The sequence below is a fragment of the Choloepus didactylus genome, chromosome 2 (genome assembly GCF_015220235.1).
Source record: "Choloepus didactylus isolate mChoDid1 chromosome 2, mChoDid1.pri, whole genome shotgun sequence".
Classification (NCBI taxonomy): Eukaryota; Metazoa; Chordata; class Mammalia; order Pilosa; family Megalonychidae; genus Choloepus; species Choloepus didactylus.
Genome location: NC_051308.1, coordinates 218,886,038 through 218,905,655, shown reverse-complemented (window position 1 = coordinate 218,905,655; position 19,618 = coordinate 218,886,038). Strand labels below are relative to the sequence as shown.

The window sequence follows — 19,618 nt, the reverse complement described above, 5'->3', positions numbered from 1 at the left end:
CATAAGACACTTCATCCACTGTAAATTCACAAAACTAATTGTACAGCTCATGCTTGCCATGCACAGAGAGTTAGCCACAAGCATCAAAGAAAAACTGTAAAAGAAAACTGAAGACTGACAGAATCACAGAGTTCACTACATGTACCACAGAGAAACATTAAACACCAAGAGAAAAGTTAAAGGGGAAACTTACAATTACCTGCTGGTCTGAGGGAATAAACTCGAGAGCTTTCTGGATAACACGGCATCCATACATCTGCAGTGCCAATGAGAGGACATGGCCTCGAATCCGTTCTGCCAAAGCCAGCTTCTGTTCAAGGCTGCCAAACTAGACATATATAATGAGTGGCTGAACACTATTACTTAGGTAATAGGAAAAAAATCAGAGAAAGCAAAGTATTCATTATTCTGCATCAGCCACTGGCATAACCTCTTTTAGCCTTGTCACCTATGATTACTAAACCTTTTAATACTCTTAAATGATTCCACACTCCATCACAAGAGCATTTGTATTTATTCTTTAAAATTAATAATATTTGTGGGAGATTCTTTAAACAGTGTTTACGGAAAATACAAGGACTTCAAGCCCTAAATCCATAGTACTTTGGGTGAGGCCCACAGCTAAAAATGCTCTTCTTTCAGCTACAGAAATTAAACACATGGACACTCTGTTTTGATAACGCGTTCTATATCATCCCAAGAATTGATATCATCTGTTTATCCAAGGCAACAGAGTAGGGAGGAAAATGGTTAATAGCATCTAAGAAGGGAGGCTACACAATGTTAAAGCTCTATCTAGAATGATTTTCCATCCTAGGTGTTTTATTTTAGTTTGAATAGCATAACCCTGACACTGGAGGAGACTTTTAATGATCAGTTTGTCCAACCCCCTCATTTTCTATACAAGAGAACTAAAATCCAGGGAAGTTCTCTGGTATACCCCAAATCACATGGCTATAATTCATTGTTCATTCTACCACCCCAAGCTGTATCAGCCTCTGGAGTTGGATATCTCTGTATTGGCAGTAAAAAGACATTCTAAAATCAAAAACACAGGATCTTGTTTCAGTTGTTTTCTTAGTCCACAGCTGAAGAATTCACAGTAAGGAACTTAAATGTTCATGAAAAAACTTTGGAATATAAATGCTGTGAGTGAGTGAATGAAAATATAAGTATTTTTAAAATATTCACCCAAATCAAACAAAATCAGATGCAAGACATTAGCAAATTTCTTTCGTTTTGTGGCAGTAAACGTGCAAGGTTCCAGCATTTTCCCACTGTACCAGATTCTTCATCTCAGTGTTTTCGATGCCTTTCTGGATTTTTAACTTATGGTTACTTAATCTTATGGGCTCAAGGACTACAATTGTAAGCAAAAATGTCCCTGCTTCTTTGAAATTTTAGTTAAATAGGGGAAACAGACATTAATCCAGCAATCTCAGTATTCTTTTCCAAAGACAATAATAAAAGAGTGGACACTGCTCAAACAAATGGAAATAAAATAAAGAACAAAGAAAAAGCCAAAGGATTACTCAAGAAGTATTTAACAATATTTCTGATCCTACTTTATGATGGAAAATACTGAAGTTGATATTCAAAGACAATTCTCTAGCAATCATGAAAACAAAATTTCATTTTTCAAAATACTTTATTGGAATCTTGTTAAAATTATCTTACAAGGATTATTTCTTCCACTAACAAATGACATGGTTAATGAAACTATCATATGGTTGGAAATAATGTGCTGGTTCCTAAAAGGGAACAATGCCTTTCAAAGCACTTGCTGGCACTGCATCATCTGCTTTGGCATTTAACTGCACAGAAAAGACCGACTACTGTTAATGAATTACGGAAACATTAAAAAGCCTCAAAAAGACCACACATACTTCATTTTGAGGAACAGAAATGGGATTGCTATTCTAAAAAAATCTAAAGAAAATCAAAATGCTCTGGAGACTCTTTAAAAGACATAAGACAGAAAGAACAAAGGCTTACTTCAAAGAACTTTTGAATGACATAATTTCCAAATACATCCACCATTAGCTGGTAAGCGGCCTGGAGGATTTCATTGAAGACAAGCTGGCGCTCAGCTGGTGTGGCACGTTCTAGTTTCAGCTGAATGAATCTGGAAGTGCAAAGTAAAAGGGCAATTAACATTTAAGAAAAACTTGGAAATAAATAAGGATAACTCAACTTATATAATGCATTTGTTCTGAAAACTCTGTATGTATGTAAGTGCATACAGACACAAAGCCATATGTCATTTGAATCACTAAGTTGCGTTCACTTAAAGGAAATCTTGCTGAAAAGGGTGGGAAAACGTTTTTATAGTGTGATATTGCCCGGTATGAAACTGAGCTTTTAAAAGTATATTTTAATTTTAGCATACTTCATTAGAGTAGGAACAGAAGAAACAGAAGGTAGGAAAAGAGAGGAGGGCGTGAACCCAGGGAGAACTCGACTTGTCTTTATTTTTTTAAAAAGTCCTGGATCAAAGAGCTCTCAAAGTTTATGGTCATTACTATATTCTTTAACTCATATTCATATGAAGCAGTATTCATAATGTCTGCAGGATCTCTTCTGAACTGACAATTCAGTTTGCCTTTTTTAGTTGAGGTGACTACATCAGGAAAATCATGTCCTCTCTAAACCTGGACTATAGGATCCAAATATGAGAAATCCTTGCCACGTAGGAAGATGGCACAACTTAAGAAGTGGTAGGCTCTTTAGCAGCTGTTTCATTGGGCAGAGTCAGAGGGAAAGAAACAGAAGGGCAAACAGAGAAAATAGGAAGGATGTGTGATATCATCCTAATTATGCTTTTTTCCCAGGACTCAGGTACTTTTACTGAAGCCCACTGGAATAGCCAAACATGGAGGCATAATCTACCCAAAATTCTGTTTTCTATAATAGCTTCTTCTCTATCACCTCTACAGACTTTCACTTCTACAGAGTGGAACAATAAAGAGGAGTAGAACAATAAAGAGAAGTGGAGGAACTGTCTTACTCCTAAGGAGGAAATTTACATCTGATTAATGGCTCATTGAAATCAAGAGTGGTTATAATGCTTAGAATAGAAAAAGTGTGTATATATCCTTGTGTTAATGTTTCTATTTGTTTCTTAAATTATCAGCCTTTTGTGTAAAAACCAGGCTTCTCTTTCAGAAAGGTTAGTTTTAAGCATGTGATCCAGACTACTGAAAGACGTTTTTCAACTACATACATATATGTTTGGTGACTCTCATTATCCATGTCCCCCTGAAATAAAAGGCATACTTCATTTAAATAGTTTTATGACAATTTATTTTAGCATATACCTATCTGAGGCATGGAATTTAAGGCATGACGATTTCAGTAACCTTAAGTGCCAAGGCCATGTCCTCACCTGGACCCATGCTGGTCTTGGGAAAATTCCATTATATGCCCAGCAATCTCCCGCAGTTGTAAATTGGGGTACCGGTTATTTCGAAAATCTTCCAAAAGTCTGCTCCTGCCTGAGGGCATGACATCAGACATTCCATATCGCAAACGCGAGGAAGAAAAAAGAGTGCTGCTAGGGCTGAAGAGGCTGGAGGCACTGCTTGCACTGCGGTACTTGGCTTCAGCGCCTGGAGCAGCAGAGATGTATCTTCCGCTGCCGTTTGTAAGTCCTCCTGTTGGTTACAGAACAGAACTCAAGACCCATTCTTTAGAAACTTCATTCAAGAGAGGAAAAAGCACCCCACATGTGAAACCAAGCCTGCATCATCTCTCTGATTTCTTTGCAATTCTGTGTTAAGACTTTATACTGGTGTCATGACTTTCCAATTCACCAGGCTGGAGGAAGCTTTTGCACAAAGATTGAGATGGGAATACTTTCTACCGCTGACAGCAGAATGCTAGCAATAATGGAGCAATAGTGCAGCCCTTAGTAAATAAAATAATGAGAAAACTTGCCTGTCATATGAGCCCAGCATCAGAGAAACAGCAAGGAATTGGAAAACTAACACAAAATGGAATGATGTCAAGGTTTTCCACTCTGTACTGTGGAGAGTCCCTACATTCTTGAATAACTCCCACTACCATCTGAAACCCTCCCCCCCAAATCAGGGTATCCAGATTAATTGGTAATGCCCAACTCCCAAAGAAGCTTTCTTGAAAGGAATGGTTTTGCCATCAAATAGAAGTTTGAAAAATTACTAAAGTATCCCAGGCTGAGGATTAGATAAAAGGACTAGAAAAAAGGAGATACACTTTGACATGGAAGATTTTAAGTTCTTCATCAGGAATGGGCAGCTCTTAACAGTATCTATTGGGACAGAGACTGAAGCAACTGCAGCAGCAACAACTTTCATGCCACTGATATTGTTTTGATGGTGACAAGTGAATATAATAATTGTGAATCCCTAGAAAGCTGGAACAGAGATATGACAAAAGGTTTATCAAAATGGAAACCAGTGTAATAAACTGGAGTAAGTATATATTTTCAATAATCTTATTTTTAACTGTAGTACTTTTTTTTTTAACTTTTGGTTGCACCAAAAAGAATATGAAACCTTTGTGTTTTGTTTTTTACCCAAAAAAGCAAAGTAGATAAGGAATACCATCTAAACCACAAAAAGCTTACGTGAATATCAATTCAATATCCGTAAGAAAAGTCACCAACATCAACTTACAACTATCTCCTGATTTGGAGTTTAATGACAGCTAGGAAACAATATTCCACTTGGCTTTCTCCACAGAATTTTATGGCCCAGCTCCAAAGATCTGAGTCTCAGTGAAAGTAATGGAACCAAAAAGAAATAGCTCAACGTAAAAATCTGGAAAATATTTACTAACCATTTGTCCTATTCCAAGCCTTGTGCTCTAAGTTTTCATATACACGTTCTGTTGAATTCTCACTGGCATTGTAGAACAGGAGTTTTTAATTCCCATTTACAGAATAGGAACTTAAGATTCAGAGAGATGCAATGCTTGTCCAAAGACACAAAATCCAAAATCTTCATAGACAGAATCGAGAATTCATCACAGGGCTCTAGGATCCAGGGTCAGAGCCCTTGCCACTATACCAGATTCATTTTCAGACTCAGATATTTTAAGTTTTCCTGTTCTAAAGGACAGTGCTATTCTTGTCAGATGCCACAATATTTCTTAATAGAGAACTCTTTTTTTTAAAAGGAAAGGAAAAGAGGAGGTTTATACGAAAAGAGAACAGCAGCTGTATGCCTGCTCTTTATTCCATTTCAGAAACAAAGCCTGGGAAGAAAAGGTCAAAGGGGCAGTATGTAATAAGGTAAGTCAGTAGGTACTGGGAGAGTGTGATAATAGCAAGGAACATACTTAAGAAAAAGGAATGGCATGAACACACAGTAGCAAATCCACAGAGAAACAGAATCAAACCTTCAATAATATGATTATGGAAGGTACCAGGTCCTCAGTGACCATGTGGAATAATGGGGTCTACTAACCCTAAATCCTGCCCTACATCTCTATACTTCCAGTTACACAAGGCAATAAATGCACTTATAGTTCAAACCACTATTGGTTGGATTTGCTGTTATTGTGGCAAAAAGGATACTAACGAGTCCATAATATAAAGAGCTGGAGTGAATAGCAGTTAATATGCCTGCAATAATGGTTTATGCATTTGTCTGAAGGTTAATTTGGGACTCCAGTCTTCTTAAGATGCCAGAACAGGTATACACACAGGCAGGCATACACACACACATAAAACCACAGCTTTTATTATCGAGAATGGAAGAAACACACCAATCACTGAAATGAAAAATTTTTTTCCAGATATAAATTATAAAAAGAAACTGACAGCACAGATCTATTTTGTTTGGGCCAAACACTATCTCTTTAAAAATTAAGCCAATCTTTAAAAGATTTTTGCTTTCTGGCACACAGTAAGCCATCAGTACATATATGCTGACTGAATCTCCTTTAGATGGGGAATATGCGGAGATATGTTTTCTAGTTCACTGCAATCCACACACCTATTTCCAAACCACTTTGCTCACGAAGTGGCCTCTGCAGGCAAATGTGCAAACCCTGCTTTAAAAGAAACATTCTATGAGGCTTCAAAGGGGGCTAATTGTGAGTTCACATTTTCTACAGTATTTTGACAGGGCTGGATTTCACAGGGCTGGGTCCTATGTCAACCCTCTGTAGAAATTAAGGGCTTAAATGTTTCATATAAATTAAGAAATGGTTAAATCCTATAAAAAGGCTTTCTGCCATTACCCATCTAGAACTACATCCACTGCTATGTGAAGTGTTTTCATTTAGTTGCTTTTTGTACTCAGAGATCTAATTGGTGCCTAAAGGGCAAAGCTTTGCCTTCACATCTTTAAAGAAAAATCCCCAAGGTGACTAACACCTGATCCTGTATTTAATCGAGGCAGAGGCAATACTGTTTACCAAAATGGGTTTAAAATAAGTTCTACCAATCCACTCCCTAGCAACACACTGAAGAAGACTTAAATTTAAATACGCATAAGAATGACTGCCTTTTGTTCAAAGTAAGTTAATTTCCACATGGTTAGTTTTACAGATAATAAGAATCTGGTGAGTCAAGCACAAAATACAGCAATTCCATTTAGAATGGGAAGTGCCTAAAGACACACGTATGACTAGCAAACAATCTAGAATTAGCACAGGTTGACCACTAAGTTAGAAACATCTACATCAGTTCAGGCAGGGGTGAGAAAAGGCATTTTTTATTTCACATCAGCTTTCCTTAAAGATTAAGGGCACATACTGAATTTACAGAACAGGATGAATCAATATTAAAAACATTATTGCTAAGAAGAATTCTATCACGACAATAAAATTCAATGCTTACATTCTTTTTCCAGGACTGAATGTGAACTTTTGAGCTCATTTTTACTGGATTGCAACTGTATAGGAATGTGAAATACAACACACTTCTCCCAGGGCACCGGAAAAGCCTAGAGGTTACCAGCCATGCACATAATACATTGTACCCGCTACCTCTTAAACACTAAGAGTTTGAAATGGCACAACCTGGGGATTGTGCAGAAAACTGAAATAAGGGATTCAGCAAGAGGCATTCTAGGAAATGGGGAGGTGTATGGGTAGGCAGAATATGAGATCATTAAGGCAAGAATCAGACTTTTGAGACACACACATCCACATTCCATACTTTTTTTCTTTTTGAGACGGTAGGTGGAACTTACTAGAGGTAGAAGCTTTAGGCATAGGTGAGAGACCAAGAGCTTCATCTCTAACTCGAATATAAGCAAAAAATGAGGGTTATAGATCCAGTTAATAATAACAATGTTAATAATAATAATAATAATTTTAAATCAAGACACAATATATACTTAAGTCAAACAAAAACGTGTAATGTTTACCTTTCTTGCAGTCATATATTTTTATTTTTATACAAATAACAATACAAATTTTATTTGTATTAACAAGCATGTGCATGCACACATGTGTATATACTTATGAGGAAGATGGGAGTGGGGGATTGAGAGAGGGTAAGGAGTGAGTTCACTTTTTTAAAAAACCACTAACAACTTTATGGTCAACAAATTCAACAACTTAAATGAAATTCCTAGAAAGTCACAAATTACCAAAACTGACTCAAGAAGAAACAGAAAATTAGAAAGGATATAAACAAGTCAATAAGTTGAATTAGTTGAACATCTTCAAGCAAAGAAAAGCCCAGGTTTAGATGGTTTCACTAGTGAATGTTGTAGCGAACATTTAAAGAAGAAATAATACCAATACTCCACAAACTCTTCCAGAAAGAGAAGGGTACAGTACACTCCTCAACTGGTTTTATGAGGCCAAAATCACCTCGATACCAAAGCCAGACAACATCACAATAAAGGAAAACCACAAACCAATATCCTTCCTGAAAAGAGATACAAAGATTCTCAACAAACATATAATAAATTGAATCCAATAACATATAAAAAAGATTATACACCATTACCAAGTGGGATTTATCTCTGGAATACAAGATTGAGCTAACAATCCAAAATCAATGTATTATACAATACTCACAGAATAAAGGACAAAACCACATGATCACCTCAATAGACACAGAAAAAGCATTTGACAAAATCCAAAACCCACTAATGATAAACACTCTTTAAGAAACCTGGAATAAAAGAGACCTTCCTCAACCTCATAAAGGGCATCCTAAAAACCCTACAGCAATCATATTTAAAGGTGACAGACTAAACAATTTACCCCTAAGATCCAGAACAAGGCAAGGGTGTCTGCAGTTATCTGTTCTATTTCACATAGTACTAGAAGTCTCAGTCAGTGCAATAAGGAAAGAAAAAGAAATAAAAGTCATCCAGATTGGAAAGGAAGAAATAAAACTGTCTTTATTGATAGAAGACATGCTCCTATATATAGAAAATCCTGAGTCCACCCAAAATTACTAGAACCAAGAGTTTTACTAATACTTATGAACAGAACTAACAAATAAGTACAAGGTTGCAGGGTACAAGGTCAACATATTAAAATCAACTGTATTTCCATATACAAGCAATGAACAACTCAAAAGTGAAATTCAATTTAATTTCATTCACAATTGCAACAAAAAGAATCCTTAGGAATAAATTTAACAAAACAAGTACAAAGCTTGTACACTGAAAATCACTAAATGTTTTTGAAGAAAATAGTACTATGACAACTGGATATCAACATGCAAAAAGATGAGCCCTCACTTAACACCACATACAAAAATTAACTCAAAATGGATCACAGACTTAAATGCAAGAGCTAAAACAAAAAAATCTTTTAGAACACAACAGGAGAAAAACTTTAAAGACCTATGGTTAGACAAAGATTTCTTAAGATACTATACCAAAAGCATGGTTCCTAAAAAAAAAAACTGATAAACCGGACCCCCCCAAAGTTTAAAATTTTGCAATTCAAAAGACACCACTTAAATAATGAAAAACAAGCAATAAACTGGGAGAAAATATATGCAAAACACATATCTGGAAGAGGCGGAAGAAGATGGCAGCACAGAGGAGTGGAAGCTAGTTAGTCCCCCTGGAACAACCAATAAACAACCGGGAATAACTACTAAATAATCTGGAATAACTGGGGGGGGGGGGGGGACAAACGTGACTGTCCACTCATCGCCAACACCAGCCTGAATTGGGAGGAATGCCTGAGATCACACCATAAAATCTGTAAGTAAAAACTGCGGATCCAAGCCAAGAGCTCCCTCCCCCCACTGGCAGCCCAAACTGCAAAGCCTCACTATGATGGACAGCAGCACTCTCCAAGCAAGCGAATATAGCTCAGCCCAGCTCCAACTGAGGTTTTAATTAACAAATGTGGACTGCTCAATACAAGCTGCAAATCCCCAACAAGCAGACAAGAGGCTTTTGGTGATGACTGACCTTCGAGCCAGAAGACCTCTCTGGGAGGGAGGGGGAGCACAGAAGACCAGGTGCTATTTCTGGCTGACGGGTGAAACTGAGGGTGGCCGCGGACTGGCCCTGAAGGGGGCTTTCTGTCCCTTTTTCAGCTCATTGGAGAAAGCCTCAGCCATTTTCAGTTCCCAGTGCTCTGACCCAGACAAGGGTGGAGGCAGAAGAGTTAGAGACTATTTGTGCCAGTTTGAATGTATTATGTCCCCCAGAAAAAGCCATATTCTTTGATGCAATCTTGTGGGGAAGATGTCTTAGTGCTGATTAGATTGGAATCCTTTGAGTGTTTCCATGGAGATGTGACCCACCCAACGGTAGGTGATAAATCTGATGAGATAATTTCCATGGAGGCATGGCCCTACCCTTGATCACTGATGCCATATAAATGAGCTGACAAACAGAAGGAACGCAGTGCAGCTGTGAGCGACATTTTGAAGAGGAGCTACAGACAAGAGGGACACTTTGAAGAATCACAGAAGCTGAAAGAGTAGTTGAAGATGAGAGACAGTTTGAAGACGGCCATTGAAAACAGACTTTTGCTCTGGAGAAGCTAAGAGAGGACAAACACTCCAAGTGCAACTAAGAGTGACATTTTTGAGGAACTGCAGCCTAGACAGGAATGTCCTGGGAAAAAGCCATTTTGAACCCAGAACTTTGGAGCAGATGCCAGCCACGTGCCTTCCCAGCTAACAGAGGTTTTCCGGACACCATTGGCCATTCTCCAGTGAAGGTACCCAATGTTAACAGACACTTTATGGCCTTAAGACTGTAACTCTGTAACCAAATAAACCCCCTTTTATAAAAGCCAATCCATCTCTGGTGTTTTGCATTCTGTCAGCATTAGCAAACTAGAACACTATTCAAATGCAAATGATATCTCCCCAGGGGGTGTATCTTCCCTAAGAGGAAAGAGGTGGGGCCCAGCTCTACTATGTGCCTTCCATTCAGAACCAGACCCCAGAGCCTGGGGGAAAACAGCCATGGGCCACACCTCCTTACACCAGTCTGGAGCTACAGACTGACAGGTGCCACCTGCTGGGCAGAAAAGCAGAGTGACTTGAGGCCTCACAGGGTGTATCAATCTTCTAAGACACCCTCAGGGGAACTGGATACTACTGCCTCCTTCCAAGACCTGAGCCCCTTCTGGTCTGGGGAAACCTCTTTGGGGTAACCAAGGAAACCAGATGCCTAGACAACAGAAAACTACAACCTACACTAAGGAAAACAAAGTTATGGCCCAGTTAAAGAAACAAACTTACACTTCAACTGAGATACAGGATTTGAAACAACTAATGCTAAATCAATTCAAAAAGTTTAGGAAAGATATGGCAAAAGAGATGAAGCGTATAATGAAAACACGGGGCATACATAAAGTAGAAATTGAAACCGAAAAAACAACTGGCAAAATCTATGGAAATGAAAGGCACAACCAAGAGATGAAAGACAAAATGGAGACATACAACAGCAGATCTCAAGAGGCAGAAGAAAACACTCAGGAACTGGAGAATAAGACACCTGAAAGCCTACGCACAAAAGAACGGATAGAGAAAAGAATGGGAAAATATGAGCAATGTCTCTGGGAATTAAATGACAACACGAAACGCAGGAATGTACATGTCATGAGTGCCCCAGAAGGAGAAGAGAAGGGAAAAGGGGCAGAAGCAATAATAGAGGAGATAGTCAATGAAAATTTCCCATCTCTTATGAAAGCCATAAAATTACGGATCCAAGAAGTGCAGCGTTCCCCAAACAGAATAGATCTGAATAGGCTCATGCCAAGACACTTAATAAACAGATTATCAAATGCCAAAGATAAAGAGAGAATCCTGACAGCAGCAAGAGAAAAGCAATCCATCACATACAAAGGAAGCTTGATAAGACTATGTGCAGATTTCTTAACAGAAACCATGGAGGCAAGAAGGAAGTGGGGTAATACATTTAAGATACTGAAAGAGAAAAACCACCAACCAAGAATCCTATATCCAGCAAAACTGTCCTTCAAATATGAGTGAGAGCTTAAAATAATCTCTGACAAACAGACAATGACAGAGTTTGTGAACAAAATACCTTCTCTACAGGAAACACTAAAGGGAGCACTGCAGACAGAAAGGAAAAGACAGGAGTGAGAGGTTTGGAACAAAATTTTGGGAGATAGTAGCACAGCAATGTAAGTACACTGAACAAAGATGACCGTGAGTATGGTTGAAAGAGGAAGGTTAGGACCACGTGGGACACCAGAACAAAAGAGGAGAGAAAGATAAAGACTGGGACTGTATAACTCAGTGAAACCTAGAGTGCTCAACAATTGTGATAAAAGATACAAATATATTTTTACATGAGGTAGGACAAATGAATGTCAACATTGCAAGGTGTTAAAAATAGGGTGGGATTGGGGGGAAAAATACAATCTGCAAACTAGAGACTATAATTAACAGAAACATTGTTATTTTGCTTCCTTTAATATTACAAAGGCAATATACCAAAGCTAAATACATATGGGGGTGGGGGGAGGACAACATAGGGGAAGGGTATGGGACTCTTGGCATTGGTGATGTTGTCTGACTCTTTATTCTACTTTAGTTTCATGCTGTCTTTCCTTTTGTTGCTTCTTAGCTGTCATGTTTTGTTTTGTTTTTTTTTCTCTCTTTTTTCTTTTTCTTTTGTCCATCTACCTTCTTTCACTCTTCCTTCTTTGTGGAAGAAATGGCGATGCCCTTATATAGACAGAGACGATGGTGGTGAATATATAAATATGTGACTATACAGGGAACCATCGATTGTTTACTTAGGATATAATGTATGGTGTGTGAACAAAACCATCTTAAAAAAATGGGTTGATGAAGAAACGTTGAGGGCACTATATTGAGTGAAATAAGACACATAAGGACAAATATTGCAGGGTCTCACTGATATGACTAATCATAATACGTAAACTCATAGACATGAAATATAATTTACCAGGATATAGAACAAGGCTAAAGAATGGGGAGCTGTTGCTTATTATGAGCAGAATGTTCAACCAGGGTGAACTTAAATGTTTGGAAATGGACAGGGGTGATGGTAGCACATTGTGAGAATAACTAACAGTGCTGAATAGTGTGTGAAGGTGGTGGGAAGGGTAAGCTCAGAGTCATGTATGTCACCAGAAGGAAAGTTGGAGGTTAAAAAATGGGAATGTATAAAACAGTGACTTTTGTGGTGAACAATGTCCATGATTAACTGTACAAAAATTAGAAATCTCTCTCATGAACTAGAACAAATGTATGACACTATAACTAGAAGTTAATAATAGAGGGGCATATAGGAAAAAAATATATACCTATTGTAAACTATATACTATAGTTAGTAGTATTTCAACATTCTTTCATCAACAGTAACAAATGTACTATACCAAAACTATGAATTAATAATGGAGGGGTGGGGGTGGTAAGGGGTATGGGAGGATTTGAGTTTCCTTTTTGTCTTTATTTCTTTTCTGGAGTAATGAAAATGTTCTAAAAATTGAAAAAAAAATTAATTGTGGTGATGGATGCACAGCTGTATGATGGTACCATGAGCAACTGATTGTATGCTTTGGATCTTTGGATAATTGTATGGTATGTGAACAATCTCAACAAAAAAAATGAAGGCAAAACAAACAAACAAAAAAATACATATCTGATTAACCAAAATATACAAATAACTCTTATAATGCAATAAGACAAACCCAATCAAAAAAATGAACAAAAGATAAGAACAGACAAAGAAGATATACAAACAGCTATAGACATAAAAAATGTTGCTGAGGATGTTGAGAAAATTGGATCCCTCATACATCACTGCTGGGAAATTAAAACGGTATAATCAATTTGGAAAACAGTTTGGCAGTTTCTCAAAAAAGTTAAACATAAAACTAACATTATGTCCCAGCAATTCCACTCCTAGATATCTATCTACCCAAGAGAAATGAAAACACATATCCACAGAAAAAATTACATGCAAATGCTGACAGCAGTATTATTTGCAATAGCCAAAAACTGGAAACAAATGTCCATGGTCTGGTGAAAGTGTAGACAAAACATGGTATATCCATACAATGTAAGACTATTCAAGCAATAAAAAACCTAAGCTACTGACACTGCTACTACATGTGTCATGCAAAGTGAAAGAAGCCAGACATAAATGGTTCCATTTATATGAAATGCCCAGAAAAGGCAAATTTACAGAAACAGAAAGTAAATTAGTGGTTAAATGGGGCTAAGGATGGAGTGGGCATAAGGGATCCCACTGGGGAGTGAAAGTGTTCTAAAACAGATTTATGACAATGGTTGCACAATTCATTAAGTTATTTAAAAATCACTGGTTTGTACACTGAAAGGGTGAATTTTATATGTCAAATATAACAATGAAACTGGTTTATTCAGCAATGGGTAATGGAAAAACCACTGAAGGGTCTTAAGTAGACACTCAAGAAGTGATAGTTGAATAACTAATGAGAAAAAAATTACTAAACTGGTTACTAATATTTTTTGAGTATCCAAATATATGCCTTACCCACCGGAAGTATGAAAAGATTTGCACTGGGATAAGAGAGAGAGAGGTTGATATGCACTCAAATACTAACTAGCTGTGTGTCATTAGAAACGTCATTAAACCATGCTGAATTTAAGTTTCCATGTGTAGAACAGTTATTTTGAGTACTCAACACAATGAATATAAAATCCTGGCATGGTTGCTAGTGATCCAATGACTGGTGGCAGCAATGCATAGTATTAATAGTAGAAGCTATATTGGGTGTGGTCTAATATATGTGTGGTGAAAGTGTTAAGTTTCCAGCACCAAGATGTTTTTAGGGCCATTTTATGGACACTGTCAGATACCAAATACCACACCTCTATTTTCTCTAAGACTAATAAACCTTTTCATAAGGTAACAGATTTGAGCTGAGGCAAAGTTCTATGGGTCAAGACACAAAGTTCCTCAGGAATATCATGTATTATTTATGTACTACATGTAGCAATGGAAGTCCAATGTAAATGCACACAACTAAATTGCTTAAACAAGGTAAAGTTTTTAAAGGGGGAGATGTTAAATATAAAACTAGGCAGGCAGCAAAAGAGTTATCAAAACAAGAAATAACTCATACCTATAGTTATTTCCTACTCCTCAAGGAAAACACAAATTAAGAAGAAAAGTATTTCATTAAAATGCCAATATACTGGAAGGAGGACCAGCTCCATTTTCACACACCAAGAGCCATGGTATTTGGTTCAAGGGCTGACAGACTACAACCTGCAGGGTAAATCTGGCCTGTCATCTATTTATGTAAATAAAGTTTTAGTGGAACATCGCCATGCTCATTCATTTACATTTTTGTCTGTGACTGCTTTCACGCTTCAACAACAGAGTACTCCACTACAGGGACCATCTGGCCCACAAAGCTGAAAATATTTACTATCTGGCTCTTCACGTACACAAAAAAATTTGCAGATTTTATTGAATATGCAGTATAATCTGACTTATTTCAAATGCTTGAATTAAGGAAATGAAAGGTGACATTTCTGAATTTTGGAGTCCAAAAAAAAAAGAAAAGAAAAGAAAACAAGGATTTCAAATTTGTTCAAATCTGAGAAGACTTAGGGAAGATACATAAATTCTGAGACTCCTGTAACATGGAGATGATAATAACTTCTACAACCGTTAGGTACAGTACCCAACACCACTAACATTTGTAGGTAATAACTTCTCAATAAACATTAGTTCCTTCCTTCCATCCACACAATCAGATTGGGACTTTGGCGTCTGGGAATTGTAACACACACAGACCCTGCTCCCACCTCCTGATTTTACATTAACTCCCAGTCTTTAAAGCCAGGCATTCTGTTACCAGCAAACACTGCTGTGCAATGTAACCTATTCCCTTAACCATCCAGTATGGACCCGTCAATCAGGAATGCCTCTACAATGTTTCTAAAGTAATGACAATAAATCAATCTACAACAATGATTTCTACAACTTTAGTTCCTACTGTATGAAATCTTACGATACACATATTCAAATACACAGTTACATATATACATACATAGTTTTGACTTAAAACTCACCTCTTTTAAACTCAGAGATATATCACTTTTAGTTCTAAAATTCTGTGAGTTGTTGGAAGATATTTCCCTAGCCTCTTCATTCTTTTAATTTTTATATATCATTTCCCAGTCTGTCTTTCTAAATGAAAAACACTTCTGAGTCCATGAAGCCACTTTGAATCATGCTGATTAAAAACAGAATCTCTTCTAGGTCATACATACATGTCAACTTGCCTGGGATAGTCCTGATTTAGGCCGAGTCATCACAGGATAATTATTAACATTATCCCCTTTCACCCTCAAAAGTGTCCCGGTTTGCACAATAAATTATATGTTCACCCTACTTCTAGGCCTCAACTTTCCCCATTTATTAAATAATCAGTACTTTCACAAACCAAACTCCATGAAAAAAAAAGAAAATGGGGAAGTGGAGGGAGCGCATACCCCATGTTTCTGAGATAAGAAAACATTTCCTGAAGAATGAGAAATTTGCCACCAAAAATGGTAATATAATCTCTTCATTCTTACACCCTGCTGCTTGGAAACTTCTTTTCCCTTCTGGTTTTCAAATATGTAATACGAAAATTTACATCTACTCATAAGCATACTGTGTAGTTTAAGAAAGCATTAACAATGAATTTGGAATCTGGCAAAAAATGTTTTATGTGAAAAACACAAGATATTAAATGTATACACAGTGGAGGAAAGTCTGAAAAGAAATAAGGCAAAATACTAACTGTGGAGGCATTTCAAATGGTAACAATAGGGGAGTAAATTCTTTTTCTCTACTTCTCTGTGTTTTCCAGCTTTACTTAAATGAATCTCTACAAAGCTTATAACAAAAGACATCTCAAAAGTAGCCAAAGAACATACTAATACTGAAGTGTATATACCGGGATGCACCCAAACTTTTCTAAATTCAAAACTGCTATGCTATGTAGGTACAGCCTGAGTAACATGAGGTACTTAAGGAAGGCAAAGAACAACCAGGACACTTCTAAGATAAAGGGACTGTCCCTTGCTTACACAAGGTAATTCTAATATCATTGGTGGCAAGTTCAAGGTGGTGTTAGAATAATGGTTCTTACCCAAGTTTAAGCTTGAAGAGGATCCATGTGAAGAGAGGGAAGGAGGTGGTGTCTGCGAATGTCCTGGCCCCTGACTAGGGAGAGGCATGCCCACGGGTCCAGGAGAGGAGGAAAAACTAAGGCCGTTATAAAAACTGTGTCCAATGGGGGTCAAGCTGCTCGATGTCCTCTTATAAAGGTCACTGCTGCCAGTCAGGGAGTCACGGCGGGAGCCACTGCCAGTGTTGGAGTTTGCAACTAAAATGGAATTAAAACAATGCAGATAAGAACAGGCCTGTTCTTCGAAGAACAAGCCCAGTGACCTGTTCCTAACACTTTAATCCAGACTCCTTACCAGCACAAATCTGTCAGCAGAGACAGCCTGTTAATATAGCAGTTCTAGGGACAGATAAAGTAATAAAGAGGACATGGCTGAGGTTAACATGAAACTTTTGTTCAAACCATCACATGTATGCCAAATTTACCTTGCTTTTGTGTCATCTTATGGGATAGGGGAGGGTTAAAAAAAAAACTCTGATGACCACATGAGTTATGGAAAAGGTGCAAGAAAATGGGCTAGAAAGAATGCCTATCAGAACCCAAAAGGTTCTAGTAGAAAAATGAAGTAGAGAAAAAAGATTTGTAAATAGGGTACTGCCCTGCTACAAAAGATTTATATTTGAAAGCCTGTTATCTCAATGGGCTCAACAAAGAGCTACTATTAGGCCCTCAATTCCAATTAAGATACTTTCTCTTAAACATGTCCTTCTGTTTTGAGATGACACTGTTTTATTTTACAACCACTGCAATTAACCCATTGTTTCACCTTACTATTTGCCTGCTTTGTTCTCCCATCAAAACATTAAAAATATCTTGGTTTAATATCCTTCTTCCCAAAAGACTGGAGAAAACTCAAGACTCTTTAATACTCATGACTTTAAGGTCTTTAGCTGACGCACTCAGCTCAGTCTTGACTGTGGTGTACTCCACTATGAGTTTCTGTAAACCTCCTCCCTCAGATTTTAATATCCATATTTCTATCCTTTCCTCCACACTCTTCCCAATGCCTGGAAAAACTCTCTCCTGGTTTTCTAATCCCAAAACAAATTGACTATGTGCATCTAAGTAAGTAGTAACATAAGTGTAAACCTGAAAGGATCTCCCAACTGTACAACTTCATTTCAATAGTCCATCACCTGAAAGATACGTGGGGTGACCAGATCCCCACGGGGTGTGGTCCATATTTTGCAGTGGTACCTGTCCAGGGCTCCATGCATTGCCAGAACTCCATAAAGATTGTAAAAATAACTAAAATTCAGTTTGAATAGTACATCAGTTTGATTTTTACCTGCTGTTCCAAACCCTCCAAGGGCTGATCCCAGGGTGGCACCGAGAGAACTGCTACTTCCAAATCCCAAGGATGTGTTGGCAGGCTGAGCAGAGCCCTGGGAGAAGAGGGAGCTGCTCTGAGAATTGCTGCTCAGAGAGTTGTTGCCATAGAAAGAGCTGGACGCCAGGTTGCTATTAGGCTGCTGCTGGGGCTGTGGCTGAGGCTGTTGCGTTCCTAAAGGGCGAAATGGTCCATTTGTTGTTCCAGCAAGACCACCGGCGGCTCCATTTGCTGAAGCTGCGGCCGCTGCAACGGCTATGAAGAAGAAAAGCAAACTATTTGGCTACAAAAGGGATTGGCCACGTTTCCCAACTACATTTTTATCCTTTCTGAAAACCTTTCCATGCTGCCTTATCCTTTCAAGGCAAAAATAAACCTTATAAAGAACTGTACAAATCTGCCACTGACCCCTTCACTTTCAGTTTGAAGCCAAAATACCACTGACACAGGATCACTATGATGGTATCTTTAAAGAGTCTGTAGAGTGATTTCCTATACTCAACATCAAATTTATCCATTTTAAATACAGTAACTTCCCCAAATCTCAAATTCCACAAATATCTATATTAAGGTTTCTTTTCCAGAATCATGTCATCCACATACTAAAGTCCCTCAAATTGCTACTAAAACTTTTTAGCATGCTGTTGTCTTCTAAACATTCCTTCTATTGTTCCTAATTCCATAAAAGTCTATGAAGCTTAAAGTAAAAATGTATCATCCCCCACCCCAAAAGAAAAACCTATTTACTCTGCTTCTTCTCACAACCTTCTCACACAGCCTCCCATCCCTGTCCTCCTGCAACCCATCCCCCTAATAATGACTAATTAAGATTATAATAATCATCATAAAATAACAATTTGGGTTTCTTAGAAATTAGCCCTGGACTTCTGCCAACAGTGCCATTTTCTATGAGTATATTCTCAGTGAAGCCAGTCCTTGCTGCTAACCAGCTGGTACATGCTCTCAACAGAAGTAGAACCTTGGTAGTTTCTGATTCTCTCTTTGAAATATTACAGGGTAGAGTGCTATACTGAGAATTTGTCAAATAAAGTGTGTTTTAAATTACGTTAAGAATGCCAGCATCAGTCTCCCCTTTTACTTTAGATCTTCTGACATGGGTCTACTAAGATGTAAGCTCACCTGCTTGTGCTGCTGAGGAACTGATAATGACTGGGGCAGGAGCTACAAGTCGAACAGGAGCTCCAAGACCGTTTCTCGCTCCTGCATTCACCACAAGGGCACCAGTTTGGTCATAGTAAGCAGCGGGAGCCAAGACAGGATAACCTGGGAATACCAATATGTATTAAACAATGTCTCCTGGGTGCCAGAATATTGTAAATAACCACAAATTCAGCTTTGGGATCAAATAGACCTGGATTTATATCCTGGCTGCACCACTTAAATAGCTATATGACCCTATCTCTGAATGTCCTTGTCCACATCTGCAAAATAAGGATAATAATAGCACCTATCAGAGTTCTTGTGAAGATAAAATTAAAAGATGAATGTGAAACACTGCCATGATGTCTGGCACACAGTAAGTACTCAATAAGAAGTAGATATTGTTAGTTAACAAGATAGCATGAAACCCTGATACAACCCACAGTAATTTGGGCAGAGAATAAAGTATTTGCAAACCCCCTTGAGGGACTGGGAAAAATGTGGAAATACTAAACTTCGCCAGCTGGG

At 37.9% G+C, this 19,618-nt stretch overlaps 1 protein-coding gene across 18 annotated transcripts in view; it reads right to left on the bottom strand.

Annotated features, from left to right (window-relative positions):
• PUM1 (pumilio RNA binding family member 1) overlaps positions 1-19,618 on the bottom strand; it is a 140,721-nt gene that overhangs the window by 16,786 nt on the left and 104,317 nt on the right. For 11 of the 18 annotated variants that reach the window (XM_037827911.1, XM_037827915.1, XM_037827916.1 and 8 more), the window contains 6 exons: positions 19,070-19,213; positions 17,888-18,184; positions 16,561-16,797; positions 3,386-3,653; positions 1,996-2,125; positions 194-328 (listed from right to left, as the gene is read on the bottom strand). In XM_037827911.1, coding sequence (XP_037683839.1) covers positions 194-328; positions 1,996-2,125; positions 3,386-3,653; positions 16,561-16,797; positions 17,888-18,184; positions 19,070-19,213 — 1,211 coding nt within the window. The remainder of the gene's footprint in view (positions 1-193; positions 329-1,995; positions 2,126-3,385; positions 3,654-16,560; positions 16,798-17,887; positions 18,185-19,069; positions 19,214-19,618) is intronic. The other 7 variants (XM_037827914.1, XM_037827917.1, XM_037827929.1 and 4 more) reach the window with 2 other exon arrangements.